The following is an 18,302-nucleotide window of genomic DNA, read 5'->3' as shown; positions in this document are numbered from 1 at the left end:
GATGCAAAACGAGTTTATTGAGTCTAAGGAAGAAAAGGAGGAGCCGCTGGAGTGCAGTGGGAGTGTCCATTTGCCTGGCCTGCAGGGAGATGGAGGGAGGCAAACAGGTCCCACTAGGCTGGCATTTGGTGATGCTGACAGGAAAGGAGGAGATCGGAAGAGATTGTAAGAAAGGAAGAGTACAGAGAGGGCACATATCCATTGTCCTAAAGATCCATCTTCAGTGCTGCTCCGCCTTTTTAGGTTGTAAAGGTTCTTGCCTGAGGATGTTGCCAGCACATTTAGCAGGGGGGACAACATCTGCTGCCATAGCAGTTGGTGATGCAGGAGATGTCAAAGCCCCCAGAGCTGATGGGCACTCCGCCACAGCTGAGGATGTTGCCAACAGCAGCAGAGGTGGAGGATCCCACGGCAGTGTTCTGTGGGAAGGAACTGAGGACGGGGCCGGGCAGGGTCACCAGCACAGCAGGCGGCTCAATGACGACGTGGGAGCTCTGGCACTGCCTGACACAGCACTCATTGCAGCTGCTGGCCAGCGGGCAGGGGCCGCAGGGCTGGCAGCAAGGGTCACAGGGCTTGCAGCAGGACATGGCTCGCGGTCACAGGTGCACCTGGCACAGAGGGCAGGGAGAAGCAGAAAGTGAGGACACATGGGAAACAGCACTGCACCCAAACACCCTGCAGCCAAGGCACCTCCTAGCCCACACTGCACTGCCCAGCTCAAAGCCCAGGAGACACCTCAGCCAAGTCCCAGCCGCTCTTTCTCTGTCTGCACAAGACCTTCTCTCCCCTGCCCTCTCCCAGCACAAGCCGCTTCCAGCCCTGTGCTACGACAGCCCCTCTCAGCTGAGACCTCCAGGCAAAAAAGAGCTGGTCTTGAAGCAGCAGCAGGAGTAGCAGGAGACGAGGCTTCCCACTCACCTGATTCCTGAGAAGGAGGTGGGAGAAGTGGATGAGGGAGCACAGACTTGGGCTGCCTTTTATAGCAGTCCTGCCCTGCCTCAGGCCCAGAGGCACCTTAGTGGAAGTCATAATTTTGTGACCAGCTTGTGTCAAATGTGCACCATCCCAGCTAATGGCAGGGGCTGTGTCCAGGTTTCCTGCACTGCGGTCTCCATTTCCTGGTTACTGCCATGTGCATTCCTATCTGAAGAATTCTTCTGGGGCCAGGGTGAGAGGCCCAAGAATTTCCAGGATATAAAGACATCAGAGCAGGCAGAAGGCTCGGATCATGGTCTGGTGGCATTCCATGCAGGCACATGACATGATCCTCTGTCATTCCTGTGGGTTTGTTTGTGGCCAAGTAGTCAGGGCATCACTCTCATCCTTCCTGTACACCTGCCCATCTCTCCCTCATCTCTCTGTGACATCCCATGTGTTTTCACGTGCAGCCTGTGTTCCCAGCCCATTTTGGGAATGGCTTGGAGATATAAGGTATTCCTTGTGCTCTTGCTTTCCCTCTAATACATCTCCCTTTGGTCAAGAGTCCATGCCCGCTTCTCCAGCTCCTTCCTGCTCTTGCCCTGGGCTGGATTACCAGCTGTGCTCAGTGGTCCTTGGCTGGATGGATGGTACCCAGCAAGCTGCCATATCTATCCCCTCTCTGGTGGGAAAACAAGATCAAATCAAACAGAGAACATCTTGAAACTTAAAAAAAGGCACTTTGTTAAATCAAGAACAAAAGGTTATGCATGCACACATACAGTGGGAAAGAAAATAACTGATGGCCAACTTCCCTCGGGAAGCAAGGGCTGGCCACTTCCCAGGAAGCAGGCCTTCCTCACGTGTCCTGGTTGCTCACAAAGGCCAACTTTGTAAATAAGGCTGCAGGAATGGGCTCTGTGAGAAGAGTAGAGTGGCTCCCGCCTCGTCTGATTGAGTCAGCCCCAACTGTGACCGAAGGGGACTCAGCCCTGCCCAACACGGAGCACATTTGTCACACCGCTGATGCCCGTGTGAAAGCAGATTTCAATAGGAGTGGGTTGGGCTGGAAGGCAACTTCAAGGCCATTTCTTTCCACTCCTCCTGCCCTCAACAGACGGGCACTGATGCCACCCACTCAGCCGGCTTGCTGAAAGCTCTGGCCAACCTGGTCTTCCACATTTACAGAGCTGTGGCATCCAAAACCATTCGGGGCAATTTCTTACAAAGCCTCACCACCCTTACATAGAGAGGCATCTCTGTTCAGCTCCAGGGGAAAGGGAACAAGGAAAATTGCACTGCAGGGATTTCAGTGCTGTGCTGTCTCCACCCTTTTCCTATGAGCAATCTGGAAGTGTTCTTATAGAAAGAAGGAGAAATCACAGGCCTCTTTTTGAATGCAAAAGCAACTTTATTGAGACAAAAGAAGAAATGGAGGAGGCTCACAGGGAGCACCAAGAGCAGCTACTGAGATTTACCAGTGATGTTTGAAGTCCTGGCCTGTCCAAGGAGGGAGGCCAGCGGGTCTCACCAGGCTGCCACTGAGTGGTGGTGACAGGAAAGGAAGGGAAGAGAAGAAGAGAGCAGGGGGAAACGGCAACAACAGTCCAAAGTTCTAAGTCCAATGTCTTAAAGATCCATCTTCACACCAGCACCATGTTCTGAGGTCTTGGAGGTCCTTGCCCAAGGATGTTGGCCTCAGCATCTCTCGCAAGGACGACAACATCTGCTGCCACCGTAGCAGCTGGTGATGCAGGAGATGTCAAAGCCCCCAGAGCTGATGGGCACTCCCTCACAGCTGAGGATGCTGCCCACAGCAGCAGAGGTGGAGGATCCCACGGCAGTGTTCTGTGGGAAGGAGCTGAGGACGGGGCCGGGCAGGGTCACCAGCACAGCAGGCGGCTCAATGACGACGTGGGAGCTCTGGCACTGCCTGACACAGCACTCATTGCAGCTGCTGGCCAGCGGGCAGGGGCCGCAGGGCTGGCAGCAAGGGTCACAGGGCCGGCACTGCTGGCACTTCTCCGGGCAGGACATGGCTGGATCTTGGAGCTGCACCTGGCACAGAGGGCAGGGAGGAAGCAGAGCACATGCACACCTGAGACTCAGCCCGCAAGGAAACCCCCAGCCAGACAAGGCCCCTGCTGCCTGCGCAGCTCCAGGCTGTGCAGACCCAAACTGGGGATCCTTGCCTGAGCCCAGCACGGTCCTTCTGAGCTCAGCCAGGCCCAGCCCTGCTCCTGTCTAATCTGGATGGAAATCAGCACCTCAGCCCAGCCCCAGCCTCCGGCCAGAACACACGGTCTCCCCTCTGCCCACACCACCACCACTGCAGAACACTCCCAGAAGGACAAGGCGCAGGAACAAGGCCTGGAAAGTTCAGTGCTGTCTTAGAGGGCGTGGAGGAGAAAGGGGCTTGCAACTCACCTGGTTCCCAAGGAGGTGGAGGTGACAGGAGTGGTTGAGAGAGCCAGCAGTTAGACTGCCTTTTATCCTGGCCCCACAGTGCCTCAGGGCCCAGCGTCCATTCCGCATAAGTGACGATATTCCTGCATGATCCCAAATGAACGGAAACATCTCTGGGAATGGCGTGGCATGACTTGGTTTTTCCCTCTACTATGACTTTGCATTTCCTGGCCTACATCATTCCCATTCCCTCACAGACACTTCTTCTGTGTGCTGGTATGCGAGATTCCTTGTTACCTGGGGGCAAGGATGTGTCAGAGAGGGTAAGAGTCATGAGCTAAGTTCAGATGGGATCCCATTGAGGTAGGTGATTCCAGCCTGAGGCATTCTTTTCGATATTTTATGCTTCTGCTGACAGGAAGGGCCTCATCTTCTCCCAGCCATCCAGTCTTTGGCTCATCATCCAATGGCTCTCCTATATGCCTACCCCTCAAAGTAAATCCTCTTTGCCTTCTTCCTCCTCAGCCTTCACTGTCTATGAGACTCCTGCAGCATTGCTGGCTGAGCTACTGTCCTCCTTGGAGTGGCCTGAACCTGCTCTGCCTTTGAGCTCCCCAGCATGCCCTCAGTCACTCCTCTTCCTGTGGCCTCTGCCCCATGTGCTCCCCCACAATAATGTGCAGGGCAATGTGGCTGTGCCCCATTGTGTGTGCCAGTGTCTGCACATCCCTGTGCTCGTGCACTGGTGGCAACACCCCCCTGAGAGCCGCTGGCCTACACGGGGCTGGCCGTGCTCAGGGCAGGGCACTTGTGGGCAAGCCCCGTGCCCGTGTGTCTGTGCACGTGTGCTGGGCTCTGTGTGTCTGGGGTCGTGTCTGGGCACAGCTGGGCAGGCTGGCAATGTGTCAGTGCCCCTGTGTGTGTGTCCACAGCTGGGCCTGAGCTGACCTCTCAGCCCAGCCACTGCAAGCCCCACAGGGACTTCCCTGTCCAGCAGTGCCAGCCACTCACACACACTCGGCCCCCAGCTGCTTCTGTGCAGGAAGCTGGAGAGGGCCATGGCACTCCCATCTCCCCAGGACAATCCCAAAGACAGGCCATCCCTTTGATGCCACCTCCAGGCAGCCTTGGGGCACTCAGCTGTTTCCCAGGCTCCTTGCTCCTCCCTCATGGAGAAGCTTGGAGGCTGCAGTGTTCTGGTGACTCTGTGAGGATGGGGCAGTCCTGTGGCCACACTGGCCTTTGTCCTGAGCCAGGAGCTATGGGAAGTGATGCTATCAAAGAGAGTGAGACACGTGGAGAAAATTCTTTGACCGTGTCAGGGAGGTGGAGGCTGGAAGATGGGAGAGTTTCTCCTCTCCAACACCCAGAATGGGAAAGAGCTGCAGCCTCCAACACAGTGGGAGGATGGCTTTGGTTGTGTCCTCGTGCTTAGTTGATCCTCTGAAGCCCCTCAGCCCTTCCTGTCTGGCTGGAAGCTGAGCAGAAGGCTAATGTGAGGCATGTGTTGGAAGAAAGGAGGTTGTGGACTATCCCCAGGCACTGCTGTTTCCCATTCCCTCTCAGGTTAGGTTTTTCCATCATCTCCTCCTGATGCTCTCTATTTGGAGGAAGCCAGGGCTGTATTTGTAATCCTCAATAGCAAAAGCACAAAGTACTATCCAGCACGGAGTGTGCATCCTTGGCTTCCTCCAGCTTTTGCCCTGAGCTGACTGCAAGAGTTCCCACACAAGGAAGGAGAAAGCAGTGGGCCATGTTTGGATGCAAAACGAGTTTATTGAGTCTAAGGAAGAAAAGGAGGAGGCTCAAAGCGGACACCAGGAGCAGGCACTGGGGTGCAGTGGGGGTGTCCATTTGCCTGGCCTGCAGGGAGATGGAGGGAGTAAAACAGGTCCCACTAGGCTGGCATTTGGTGATGCTGACAGGAAAGGAGGAAATAGGAAGAGATTGTAAGAAAGGAAGAGTACAGCAAGGGCACATATCTATTGTCCTAAAGATCCACCTTCAGCGCTGCTCCACATTTTGAGGTTGTGGAGGTTCTTGCCCGAGGATGTTGCCAGCACATTTAGCAGGGGGGACAACATCTGCTGCCATAGCAGTTGGTGATGCAGGAGATGTCAAAGCCCCCAGAGCTGATGGGCACTCCGCCACAGCTGAGGATGTTGCCAACAGCAGCAGAGGTGGAGGATCCCACGGCAGTGTTCTGTGGGAAGGAGCTGAGGACGGGGCCGGGCAGGGTCACCAGCACAGCAGGCGGCTCAATGACGACGTGGGAGCTCTGGCACTGCCTGACACAGCACTCATTGCAGCTGCTGGCCAGCGGGCAGGGGCCGCAGGGCTGGCAGCAAGGGTCACAGGGCTTGCAGCAGGACATGGCTCGCGGTCACAGGTGCACCTGGCACAGAGGGCAGGGAGAAGCAGAAAGTGAGGACACATGGGAAACAGCACTGCACCCAAACACCCTGCAGCCAAGGCACCTCCTGGCCCACACTGCACTGCCCAGCTCAAAGCCCAGGAGACACCTCAGCCAAGTCCCAGCCGCTCTTTCTCTGTCTGCACAAGACCTTCTCTCCCCTGCCCTCTCCCAGCACAAGCCGCTTCCAGCCCTGTGCTACGACAGCCCCTCTCAGCTGAGACCTCCAGGCAAAAAAGAGCTGGTCTTGAAGCAGCAGCAGGAGTAGCAGGAGACGAGGCTTCCCACTCACCTGATTCCTGAGAAGGAGGTGGGAGAAGTGGATGAGGGAGCACAGACTTGGGCTGCCTTTTATAGCAGTCCTGCCCTGCCTCAGGCCCAGAGGCACCTTAGTGGAAGTCATAATTTTGTGACCAGCTTGTGTCAAATGTGCACCATCCCAGCTAATGGCAGGGGCTGTGTCCAGGTTTCCTGCACTGCGGTCTCCATTTCCTGGTTACTGCCATGTGCATTCCTATCTGAAGAATTCTTCTGGGGCCAGGGTGAGAGGCCCAAGAATTTCCAGGATATAAAGACATCAGAGCAGGCAGAAGGCTCGGATCATGGTCTGGTGGCATTCCATGCAGGCACATGACATGATCCTCTGTCATTCCTGTGGGTTTGTTTGTGGCCAAGTAGTCAGGGCATCACTCTCATCCTTCCTGTACACCTGCCCATCTCTCCCTCATCTCTCTGTGACATCCCATGTGTTTTCACGTGCAGCCTGTGTTCCCAGCCCATTTTGGGAATGGCTTGGAGATATAAGGTATTCCTTGTGCTCTTGCTTTCCCTCTAATACATCTCCCTTTGGTCAAGAGTCCATGCCCGCTTCTCCAGCTCCTTCCTGCTCTTGCCCTGGGCTGGATTACCAGCTGTGCTCAGTGGTCCTTGGCTGGATGGATGGTACCCAGCAAGCTGCCATATCTATCCCCTCTCTGGTGGGAAAACAAGATCAAATCAAACAGAGAACATCTTGAAACTTAAAAAAAGGCACTTTGTTAAATCAAGAACAAAAGGTTATGCATGCACACATACAGTGGGAAAGAAAATAACTGATGGCCAACTTCCCTCGGGAAGCAAGGGCTGGCCACTTCCCAGGAAGCAGGCCTTCCTCACGTGTCCTGGTTGCTCACAAAGGCCAACTTTGTAAATAAGGCTGCAGGAATGGGCTCTGTGAGAAGAGTAGAGTGGCTCCCGCCTCGTCTGATTGAGTCAGCCCCAACTGTGACCGAAGGGGACTCAGCCCTGCCCAACACGGAGCACATTTGTCACACCGCTGATGCCCGTGTGAAAGCAGATTTCAATAGGAGTGGGTTGGGCTGGAAGGCAACTTCAAGGCCATTTCTTTCCACTCCTCCTGCCCTCAACAGACGGGCACTGATGCCACCCACTCAGCCGGCTTGCTGAAAGCTCTGGCCAACCTGGTCTTCCACATTTACAGAGCTGTGGCATCCAAAACCATTCGGGGCAATTTCTTACAAAGCCTCACCACCCTTACATAGAGAGGCATCTCTGTTCAGCTCCAGGGGAAAGGGAACAAGGAAAATTGCACTGCAGGGATTTCAGTGCTGTGCTGTCTCCACCCTTTTCCTATGAGCAATCTGGAAGTGTTCTTATAGAAAGAAGGAGAAATCACAGGCCTCTTTTTGAATGCAAAAGCAACTTTATTGAGACAAAAGAAGAAATGGAGGAGGCTCACAGGGAGCACCAAGAGCAGCTACTGAGATTTACCAGTGATGTTTGAAGTCCTGGCCTGTCCAAGGAGGGAGGCCAGCGGGTCTCACCAGGCTGCCACTGAGTGGTGGTGACAGGAAAGGAAGGGAAGAGAAGAAGAGAGCAGGGGGAAACGGCAACAACAGTCCAAAGTTCTAAGTCCAATGTCTTAAAGATCCATCTTCACACCAGCACCATGTTCTGAGGTCTTGGAGGTCCTTGCCCAAGGATGTTGGCCTCAGCATCTCTCGCAAGGACGACAACATCTGCTGCCACCGTAGCAGCTGGTGATGCAGGAGATGTCAAAGCCCCCAGAGCTGATGGGCACTCCCTCACAGCTGAGGATGCTGCCCACAGCAGCAGAGGTGGAGGATCCCACGGCAGTGTTCTGTGGGAAGGAGCTGAGGACGGGGCCGGGCAGGGTCACCAGCACAGCAGGCGGCTCAATGACGACGTGGGAGCTCTGGCACTGCCTGACACAGCACTCATTGCAGCTGCTGGCCAGCGGGCAGGGGCCGCAGGGCTGGCAGCAAGGGTCACAGGGCCGGCACTGCTGGCACTTCTCCGGGCAGGACATGGCTGGATCTTGGAGCTGCACCTGGCACAGAGGGCAGGGAGGAAGCAGAGCACATGCACACCTGAGACTCAGCCCGCAAGGAAACCCCCAGCCAGACAAGGCCCCTGCTGCCTGCGCAGCTCCAGGCTGTGCAGACCCAAACTGGGGATCCTTGCCTGAGCCCAGCACGGTCCTTCTGAGCTCAGCCAGGCCCAGCCCTGCTCCTGTCTAATCTGGATGGAAATCAGCACCTCAGCCCAGCCCCAGCCTCCGGCCAGAACACACGGTCTCCCCTCTGCCCACACCACCACCACTGCAGAACACTCCCAGAAGGACAAGGCGCAGGAACAAGGCCTGGAAAGTTCAGTGCTGTCTTAGAGGGCGTGGAGGAGAAAGGGGCTTGCAACTCACCTGGTTCCCAAGGAGGTGGAGGTGACAGGAGTGGTTGAGAGAGCCAGCAGTTAGACTGCCTTTTATCCTGGCCCCACAGTGCCTCAGGGCCCAGCGTCCATTCCGCATAAGTGACGATATTCCTGCATGATCCCAAATGAACGGAAACATCTCTGGGAATGGCGTGGCATGACTTGGTTTTTCCCTCTACTATGACTTTGCATTTCCTGGCCTACATCATTCCCATTCCCTCACAGACACTTCTTCTGTGTGCTGGTATGCGAGATTCCTTGTTACCTGGGGGCAAGGATGTGTCAGAGAGGGTAAGAGTCATGAGCTAAGTTCAGATGGGATCCCATTGAGGTAGGTGATTCCAGCCTGAGGCATTCTTTTCGATATTTTATGCTTCTGCTGACAGGAAGGGCCTCATCTTCTCCCAGCCATCCAGTCTTTGGCTCATCATCCAATGGCTCTCCTATATGCCTACCCCTCAAAGTAAATCCTCTTTGCCTTCTTCCTCCTCAGCCTTCACTGTCTATGAGACTCCTGCAGCATTGCTGCCTGAGCTCCTGTCCTCCTTGGAGTGGCCTGAACCTGCTCTGCCTTTGAGCTCCCCAGCATGCCCTCAGTCACTCCTCTTCCTGTGGCCTCTGCCCCATGTGCTCCCCCACAATAATGTGCAGGGCAATGTGGCTGTGCCCCATTGTGTGTGCCAGTGTCTGCACATCCCTGTGCTCGTGCACTGGTGGCAACACCCCCCTGAGAGCCGCTGGCCTACACGGGGCTGGCCGTGCTCAGGGCAGGGCACTTGTGGGCAAGCCCCGTGCCCGTGTGTCTGTGCACGTGTGCTGGGCTCTGTGTGTCTGGGGTCGTGTCTGGGCACAGCTGGGCAGGCTGGCAATGTGTCAGTGCCCCTGTGTGTGTGTCCACAGCTGGGCCTGAGCTGACCTCTCAGCCCAGCCACTGCAAGCCCCACAGGGACTTCCCTGTCCAGCAGTGCCAGCCACTCACACACACTCGGCCCCCAGCTGCTTCTGTGCAGGAAGCTGGAGAGGGCCATGGCACTCCCATCTCCCCAGGACAATCCCAAAGACAGGCCATCCCTTTGATGCCACCTCCAGGCAGCCTTGGGGCACTCAGCTGTTTCCCAGGCTCCTTGTTCCTCCCTCATGGAGAAGCTTGGAGGTTGCAGTGTTCTGGTGGTTCTGTGAGGATGGGGCAGTCCTGTGGCCACACTGGCCTTTGTCCTGAGCCAGGAGCTATGGGAAGTGATGCCATCAAAGACAGTGAGACACGTGGAGAAAATTCTTTGACCGTGTCGGGGAGGTGGAGGCTGGAAGATGGGAGAGTTTCTCTTCTCCAACACCCAGAATGGGAAAGAGTGGCAGCCTCCAACACAGTGGGAGGATGGCTTTGGTTGTGTCCTCGTGCTTAGTTGATCCTCTGAAGCCCCTCAGCCCTTCCTGTCTGGCTGGAAGCTGAGCAGAAGGCTAATGTGAGGCACGTGTTGGAAGAAAGGAGGTTGTGGACTATCCCCAGGCACTGCTGTTTCCCATTCCCTCTCGGGTGAGGTTTTTCCATCATCTCCTCCTGATGCTCTCTATTTGGAGGAAGCCAGGGCTGTATTTGTAATCCTCCATAGCAAAAGCACAAAGTACAATCCAGCACGGAGTGTGCACCCTTGGCTTCCTCCAGCTTTTGCCCTGAGCTGACTGCAAGAGTTCCCACACAAGGAAGGAGAGAGCAGTGGGCCACGTTTGGATGCAAAACGAGTTTATTGAGTATAAGGAAGAAAAGGAGGAAGCTGAAAGGGGACACCAGGAGCAGGCACTGGGGTGCAGTGGGGGTGTCCATTTGCCTGGCCTGCAGGGAGATGGAGGGAGGCAAACAGGTCCCACTAGGCTGGCATTTGGTGATGCTGACAGGAAAGGAGGAAATAGGAAGAGATTGTAAGAAAGGAAGAGTACAGAGAGGGCACATATCCATTGTCCTTAAGATCTATCTTCAGTGCTGCTCCGCCTTTTAGGTTGTAAAGGTTCTTGCCCGAGGATGTTGCCAGCACATTTAGCAGGGGGGACAACATCTGCTGCCATAGCAGTTGGTGATGCAGGAGATGTCAAAGCCCCCAGAGCTGATGGGCACTCCGCCACAGCTGAGGATGTTGCCAACAGCAGCAGAGGTGGAGGATCCCACGGCAGTGTTCTGTGGGAAGGAGCTGAGGACGGGGCCGGGCAGGGTCACCAGCACAGCAGGCGGCTCAATGACGACGTGGGAGCTCTGGCACTGCCTGACACAGCACTCATTGCAGCTGCTGGCCAGCGGGCAGGGGCCGCAGGGCTGGCAGCAAGGGTCACAGGGCTTGCAGCAGGACATGGCTCGCGGTCACAGGTGCACCTGGCACAGAGGGCAGGGAGAAGCAGAAAGTGAGGACACATGAGAAGCAGCACTGCACCCAAACACCCTGCAGCCAAGGCACCTCCTAGCCCACACTGCACTGCCCAGCTCAAAGCCCAGGAGACACCTCAGCCAAGTCCCAGCCGCTCTTTCTCTGTCTGCACAAGACCTTCTCTCCCCTGCCCTCTCCCAGCACAAGCCGCTTCCAGCCCTGTGCTACGACAGCCCCTCTCAGCTGAGAACTGCAGGCAGAAAAGAGCTGGTCTTGAAGCAGCAGCAGGAGTAGCAGGAGATGAGGCTTCCCACTCACCTGATTCCTGAGGAGAAGGAGTTGAGAAAGTGGATGAGGGAGCAGAGACTTGGGCTGCCTTTTATAGCAGTCCTGCCCTGCCTCAGGCCCAGAGGCACCTTAGTGGAAGTCATAATTTTGTGACCAGCTCGTGTCAAATGTGCACCATCCCAGCTAATGGCAGGGGCTGTGTCCAGGTTTCCTGCACTGCGGTCTCCATTTCCTGGTTACTGCCGTGTGCATTCCTATCTGAAGAATTCTTCTGGGGCCAGGGTGAGAGGCCCAAGAATTTCCAGGATATAAAGACATCAGAGCAGGCAGAAGGCTCGGATCATGGTCTGGTGGCATTCCATGCAGGCACATGAGATGATCCTCTGTCATTCCTGTGGGTTTGTTTGTGGCCAAGTAGTCAGGGCATCACTCTCATCCTTCCTGTACACCTGCCCATCTCTCCCTCATCTCTCTGTGGCATCCCATGTGTTTTCACGTGCAGCCTGTGTTCCCAGCCCATTTTGGGAATGGCTTGGAGATATAAGGTATTTCTTGTGCTCTTGCTTTCCCTCTAATACATCTCCCTTTGGTCAAGAGTCCATGCCCGCGTCTCCAGCTCCTTCCTGCTCTTGCCCTGGGCTGGATTACCAGCTGTGCTCAGTGGTCCTTGGCTGGATGGATAGTACCCAGCAAGCTGCCATATCTATCCCCTCTCCGGTGGGAAAACAAGATCAAATGAAACAGAGAACATCTTGAAACTTAAAAAAAGGCACTTTGTTAAATCAAGAACAAAAGGTTATGCATGCACACATACAGTGGGAAAGAAAATAACTGATGGCCAACTTCCCTCAGGAAGCAAGGGCTGGCCACTTCCCAGGAAGCAGGCCTTCCTCACGTGTCCTGGTTGCTCACAAAGGCCAACTTTGTAAATAAGGCTGCAGGAATGGGCTCTGTGAGAAGAGTAGAGTGGCTCCCGCCTCGTCTGATTGAGTCAGCCCCAACTGTGACCGAAGGGGACTCAGCCCTGCCCAACACGGAGCACATTTGTCACACCGCTGATGCCTGTGTGAAAGCAGATTTCAATAGGAGTGGGTTGGGCTGGAAGGCAACTTCAAGGCCATTTCTTTCCACTCCTCCTGCCCTCAACAGATGGGCACTGATGCCACCCACTCAGCCGGCTTGCTGAACGCTCTGGCCAACCTGGTCTTCCACATTTACAGAGCTGTGGCATGCAAAACCATTCTGGGCAATTTCTTACAAAGCCTCACCACCCTTACATAGAGAGGCATCTCTGTTCAGCTCCAGGGGAAAGGGAACAAGGAAAATTGCACTGCAGGGATTTCAGTGCTGTGCTGTCTCCACCCTTTTCCTATGAGCAATCTGGAAGTGTTCTTATAGAAAGAAGGAGAAATCACAGGCCTCTTTTTGAATGCAAAAGCAACTTTATTGAGACAAAAGAAGAAATGGAGGAGGCTCACAGGGAGCACCAAGAGCAGCTACTGAGATTTACCAGTGATGTTTGAAGTCCTGGCCTGTCCAAGGAGGGAGGCCAGTGGGTCTCACCAGGCTGCCACTGAGTGGTGGTGACAGGAAAGGAAGGGAAGAGAAGAAGAGAGCAGGGGGAAACGGCAACAACAGTCCGAAGTTCTAAGTCCAATGTCTTAAAGATCCATCTTCACACCAGCACCATGTTCTGAGGTCTTGGAGGTCCTTGCCCAAGGATGTTGGCCTCAGCATCTCTCGCAAGGACGACAACATCTGCTGCCACCGTAGCAGCTGGTGATGCAGGAGATGTCAAAGCCCCCAGAGCTGATGGGCACTCCCTCACAGCTGAGGATGCTGCCCACAGCAGCAGAGGTGGAGGATCCCACGGCAGTGTTCTGTGGGAAGGAGCTGAGGACGGGGCCGGGCAGGGTCACCAGCACAGCAGGCGGCTCAATGACGACGTGGGAGCTCTGGCACTGCCTGACACAGCACTCATTGCAGCTGCTGGCCAGCGGGCAGGGGCCGCAGGGCTGGCAGCAAGGGTCACAGGGCCGGCACTGCTGGCACTTCTCCGGGCAGGACATGGCTGGATCTTGGAGCTGCACCTGGCACAGAGGGCAGGGAGGAAGCAGAGCACATGCACACCTGAGACTCAGCCCGCAAGGAAACCCCCAGCCAGACAAGGCCCCTGCTGCCTGCGCAGCTCCAGGCTGTGCAGCCCCAAACTGGGGATCCTTGCCTGAGCCCAGCACGATCCTTCTGAGCTCAGCCAGGCCCAGCCCTGCTCCTGTCTAATCTGGATGGAAATCAGCACCTCAGCCCAGCCCCAGCCTCTGGCCAGAACACACGGTCTCCCCTCTGCCCACACCACCACCACTGCAGAACACTCCCAGAAGGACAAGGCGCAGGAACAAGGCCTGGAAAGTTCAGTGCTGTCTTAGAGGGCGTGGAGGAGAAAGGGGCTTGCAACTCACCTGGTTCCCAAGGAGGTGGAGGTGACAGGAGTGGTTGAGAGAGCCAGCAGTTAGGCTGCCTTTTATCCTGGCCCCACAGTGCCTCAGGGCCCAGCGTCCATTCCGCATAAGTGACGATATTCCTGCATGATCCCAAATGAACGGAAACATCTCTGGGAATGGCGTGGCATGACTTGGTTTTTCCCTCTACTATGACTTTGCATTTCCTGGCCTATATCATTCCCATTCCCTCACAGACACTTCTTCTGTGTGCTGGTATGCGAGATTCCTTGTTACCTGGGGGCAAGGATGTGTCAGAGAGGGTAAGAGTCATGAGCCAAGTTCAGATGGGATCCCATTGAGGTAGGTGATTCCAGCCTGAGGCATTCTTTTCGATATTTTATGCTTCTGCTGACAGGAAGGGCCTCATCTTCTCCCAGCCATCCAGTCTTTGGCTCATCATCCAATGGCTCTCCTATATGCCTACCCCTCAAAGTAAATCCTCTTTGCCTTCTTCCTCCTCAGCCTTCACTGTCTATGAGACTCCTGCAGCATTGCTGGCTGAGCTACTGTCCTCCTTGGAGTGGCCTGAACCTGCTCTGCCTTTGAGCTCCCCAGCATGCCCTCAGTCACTCCTCTTCCTGTGGCCTCTGCCCCATGTGCTCCCCCACAATAATGTGCAGGGCAATGTGGCTGTGCCCCATTGTGTGTGCCAGTGTCTGCACATCCCTGTGCTCGTGCACTGGTGGCAACACCCCCCTGAGAGCCGCTGGCCTACACGGGGCTGGCCGTGCTCAGGGCAGGGCACTTGTGGGCAAGCCCCGTGCCCGTGTGTCTGTGCACGTGTGCTGGGCTCTGTGTGTCTGGGGTCGTGTCTGGGCACAGCTGGGCAGGCTGGCAATGTGTCAGTGCCCCTGTGTGTGTGTCCACAGCTGGGCCTGAGCTGACCTCTCAGCCCAGCCACTGCAAGCCCCACAGGGACTTCCCTGTCCAGCAGTGCCAGCCACTCACACACACTCGGCCCCCAGCTGCTTCTGTGCAGGAAGCTGGAGAGGGCCATGGCACTCCCATCTCCCCAGGACAATCCCAAAGACAGGCCATCCCTTTGATGCCACCTCCAGGCAGCCTTGGGGCACTCAGCTGTTTCCCAGGCTCCTTGTTCCTCCCTCATGGAGAAGCTTGGAGGTTGCAGTGTTCTGGTGGCTCTGTGAGGATGGGGCAGTCCTGTGGCCACACTGGCCTTTGTCCTGAGCCAGGAGCTATGGGAAGTGATGCTATCAAAACAGTGAGACACGTGGAGAAAATTCTTTGACTGTGTCGGGGAGGTGGAGGCTGGAAGATGGGAGAGTTTCTCCTCTCCAACACCCAGAATGGGAAAGAGTGGCAGCCTCCAACACAGTGGGAGGATGGCTTTGGTTGTGTCCTCGTGCTTAGTTGATCCTCTGAAGCCCCTCAGCCCTTCCTGTCTGGCTGGAAGCTGAGCAGAAGGCTAATGTGAGGCACGTGTTGGAAGAAAGGAGGTTGTGGACTATCCCCAGGCACTGCTGTTTCCCATTCCCTCTCGGGTGAGGTTTTTCCATCATCTCCTCCTGATGCTGTCTATTTGGAGGAAGCCAGGGCTGTATTTGTAATCCTCCATAGCAAAAGCACAAAGTACAATCCAGCACGGAGTGTGCACCCTTGGCTTCCTCCAGCTTTTGCCCTGAGCTGACTGCAAGAGTTCCCACACAAGGAAGGAGAAAGCAGTGGGCCATGTTTGGATGCAAAACGAGTTTATTGAGTATAAGGAAGAAAAGGAGGAGGCTCAAAGGGGACACCAGGAGCAGGCACTGGGGTGCAGTGGGGGTGTCCATTTGCCTGGCCTGCAGGGAGATGGAGGGAGGCAAACAGGTCCCACTAGGCTGGCATTTGGTGATGCTGACAGGAAAGGAGGAAATAGGAAGAGATTGTAAGAAAGGAAGAGTACAGCAAGGGCACATATCTATTGTCCTAAAGATCCATCTTCAGCGCTGCTCCACATTTTGAGGTTGTGGAGGTTCTTGCCCGAGGATGTTGCCAGCACATTTAGCAGGGGGGACAACATCTGCTGCCATAGCAGTTGGTGATGCAGGAGATGTCAAAGCCCCCAGAGCTGATGGGCACTCCGCCACAGCTGAGGATGTTGCCAACAGCAGCAGAGGTGGAGGATCCCACGGCAGTGTTTTGTGGGAAGGAGCTGAGGACGGGGCCGGGCAGGGTCACCAGCACAGCAGGCGGCTCAATGACGACGTGGGAGCTCTGGCACTGCCTGACACAGCACTCATTGCAGCTGCTGGCCAGCGGGCAGGGGCCGCAGGGCTGGCAGCAAGGGTCACAGGGCTTGCAGCAGGACATGGCTCACGGTCACAGGTGCACCTGGCACAGAGGGCAGGGAGAAGCAGAAAGTGAGGACACATGAGAAGCAGCACTGCACCCAAACACCCTGCAGCCAAGGCACCTCCTAGCCCACACTGCACTGCCCAGCTCAAAGCCCAGGAGACACCTCAGCCAAGTCCCAGCCGCTCTTTCTCTGTCTGCACAAGACCTTCTCTCCCCTGCCCTCTCCCAGCACAAGCCGCTTCCAGCCCTGTGCTACGACAGCCCCTCTCAGCTGAGAACTGCAGGCAGAAAAGAGCTGGTCTTGAAGCAGCAGCAGGAGTAGCAGGAGATGAGGCTTCCCACTCACCTGATTCCTGAGGAGAAGGAGTTGAGAAAGTGGATGAGGGAGCAGAGACTTGGGCTGCCTTTTATAGCAGTCCTGCCCTGCCTCAGGCCCAGAGGCACCTTAGTGGAAGTCATAATTTTGTGACCAGCTCGTGTCAAATGTGCACCATCCCAGCTAATGGCAGGGGCTGTGTCCAGGTTTCCTGCACTGCGGTCTCCATTTCCTGGTTACTGCCGTGTGCATTCCTATCTGAAGAATTCTTCTGGGGCCAGGGTGAGAGGCCCAAGAATTTCCAGGATATAAAGACATCAGAGCAGGCAGAAGGCTCGGATCATGGTCTGGTGGCATTCCATGCAGGCACATGAGATGATCCTCTGTCATTCCTGTGGGTTTGTTTGTGGCCAAGTAGTCAGGGCATCACTCTCATCCTTCCTGTACACCTGCCCATCTCTCCCTCATCTCTCTGTGGCATCCCATGTGTTTTCACGTGCAGCCTGTGTTCCCAGCCCATTTTGGGAATGGCTTGGAGATATAAGGTATTTCTTGTGCTCTTGCTTTCCCTCTAATACATCTCCCTTTGGTCAAGAGTCCATGCCCGCGTCTCCAGCTCCTTCCTGCTCTTGCCCTGGGCTGGATTACCAGCTGTGCTCAGTGGTCCTTGGCTGGATGGATAGTACCCAGCAAGCTGCCATATCTATCCCCTCTCCGGTGGGAAAACAAGATCAAATGAAACAGAGAACATCTTGAAACTTAAAAAAAGGCACTTTGTTAAATCAAGAACAAAAGGTTATGCATGCACACATACAGTGGGAAAGAAAATAACTGATGGCCAACTTCCCTCAGGAAGCAAGGGCTGGCCACTTCCCAGGAAGCAGGCCTTCCTCACGTGTCCTGGTTGCTCACAAAGGCCAACTTTGTAAATAAGGCTGCAGGAATGGGCTCTGTGAGAAGAGTAGAGTGGCTCCCGCCTCGTCTGATTGAGTCAGCCCCAACTGTGACCGAAGGGGACTCAGCCCTGCCCAACACGGAGCACATTTGTCACACCGCTGATGCCTGTGTGAAAGCAGATTTCAATAGGAGTGGGTTGGGCTGGAAGGCAACTTCAAGGCCATTTCTTTCCACTCCTCCTGCCCTCAACAGATGGGCACTGATGCCACCCACTCAGCCGGCTTGCTGAACGCTCTGGCCAACCTGGTCTTCCACATTTACAGAGCTGTGGCATGCAAAACCATTCTGGGCAATTTCTTACAAAGCCTCACCACCCTTACATAGAGAGGCATCTCTGTTCAGCTCCAGGGGAAAGGGAACAAGGAAAATTGCACTGCAGGGATTTCAGTGCTGTGCTGTCTCCACCCTTTTCCTATGAGCAATCTGGAAGTGTTCTTATAGAAAGAAGGAGAAATCACAGGCCTCTTTTTGAATGCAAAAGCAACTTTATTGAGACAAAAGAAGAAATGGAGGAGGCTCACAGGGAGCACCAAGAGCAGCTACTGAGATTTACCAGTGATGTTTGAAGTCCTGGCCTGTCCAAGGAGGGAGGCCAGTGGGTCTCACCAGGCTGCCACTGAGTGGTGGTGACAGGAAAGGAAGGGAAGAGAAGAAGAGAGCAGGGGGAAACGGCAACAACAGTCCGAAGTTCTAAGTCCAATGTCTTAAAGATCCATCTTCACACCAGCACCATGTTCTGAGGTCTTGGAGGTCCTTGCCCAAGGATGTTGGCCTCAGCATCTCTCGCAAGGACGACAACATCTGCTGCCACCGTAGCAGCTGGTGATGCAGGAGATGTCAAAGCCCCCAGAGCTGATGGGCACTCCCTCACAGCTGAGGATGCTGCCCACAGCAGCAGAGGTGGAGGATCCCACGGCAGTGTTCTGTGGGAAGGAGCTGAGGACGGGGCCGGGCAGGGTCACCAGCACAGCAGGCGGCTCAATGACGACGTGGGAGCTCTGGCACTGCCTGACACAGCACTCATTGCAGCTGCTGGCCAGCGGGCAGGGGCCGCAGGGCTGGCAGCAAGGGTCACAGGGCCGGCACTGCTGGCACTTCTCCGGGCAGGACATGGCTGGATC

At 55.4% G+C, this 18,302-nt stretch overlaps 3 protein-coding genes across 3 annotated transcripts; all 3 read right to left on the bottom strand.

The window, feature by feature from the left end:
• Window positions 1-5,392: 5,392 nt before the first annotated feature.
• On the bottom strand, window positions 5,393-5,701 carry LOC136301640 (feather keratin Cos2-2-like). Its single transcript, XM_066204764.1, has one exon. The coding sequence runs from the start codon at window positions 5,699-5,701 to the stop codon at window positions 5,393-5,395; it is 309 nt and encodes a 102-aa protein (XP_066060861.1).
• Window positions 5,702-10,502: 4,801 nt separating this feature from the next.
• LOC136301638 (feather keratin Cos2-2-like) lies at window positions 10,503-10,811 on the bottom strand. Its single transcript, XM_066204763.1, has one exon. The coding sequence runs from the start codon at window positions 10,809-10,811 to the stop codon at window positions 10,503-10,505; it is 309 nt and encodes a 102-aa protein (XP_066060860.1).
• A 4,803-nt stretch (window positions 10,812-15,614) lies between these two features.
• On the bottom strand, window positions 15,615-15,923 carry LOC136301637 (feather keratin Cos2-2-like). Its single transcript, XM_066204762.1, has one exon. It carries the CDS (start codon window positions 15,921-15,923, stop codon window positions 15,615-15,617), a length of 309 nt encoding a protein of 102 aa, XP_066060859.1.
• Between the last annotated feature and the right edge of the window lie 2,379 nt (window positions 15,924-18,302).

This window comes from Chamaea fasciata, unplaced genomic scaffold (assembly GCF_029207755.1).
Source record: "Chamaea fasciata isolate MVZ Bird 193981 ecotype frontalis unplaced genomic scaffold, bChaFas1.0.hap1 SCAF_27, whole genome shotgun sequence".
Classification (NCBI taxonomy): Eukaryota; Metazoa; Chordata; class Aves; order Passeriformes; family Sylviidae; genus Chamaea; species Chamaea fasciata.
The sequence above is the reverse complement of the archived record's forward strand: the minus strand, read 5'-3'. Positions and strand labels throughout refer to the sequence as shown.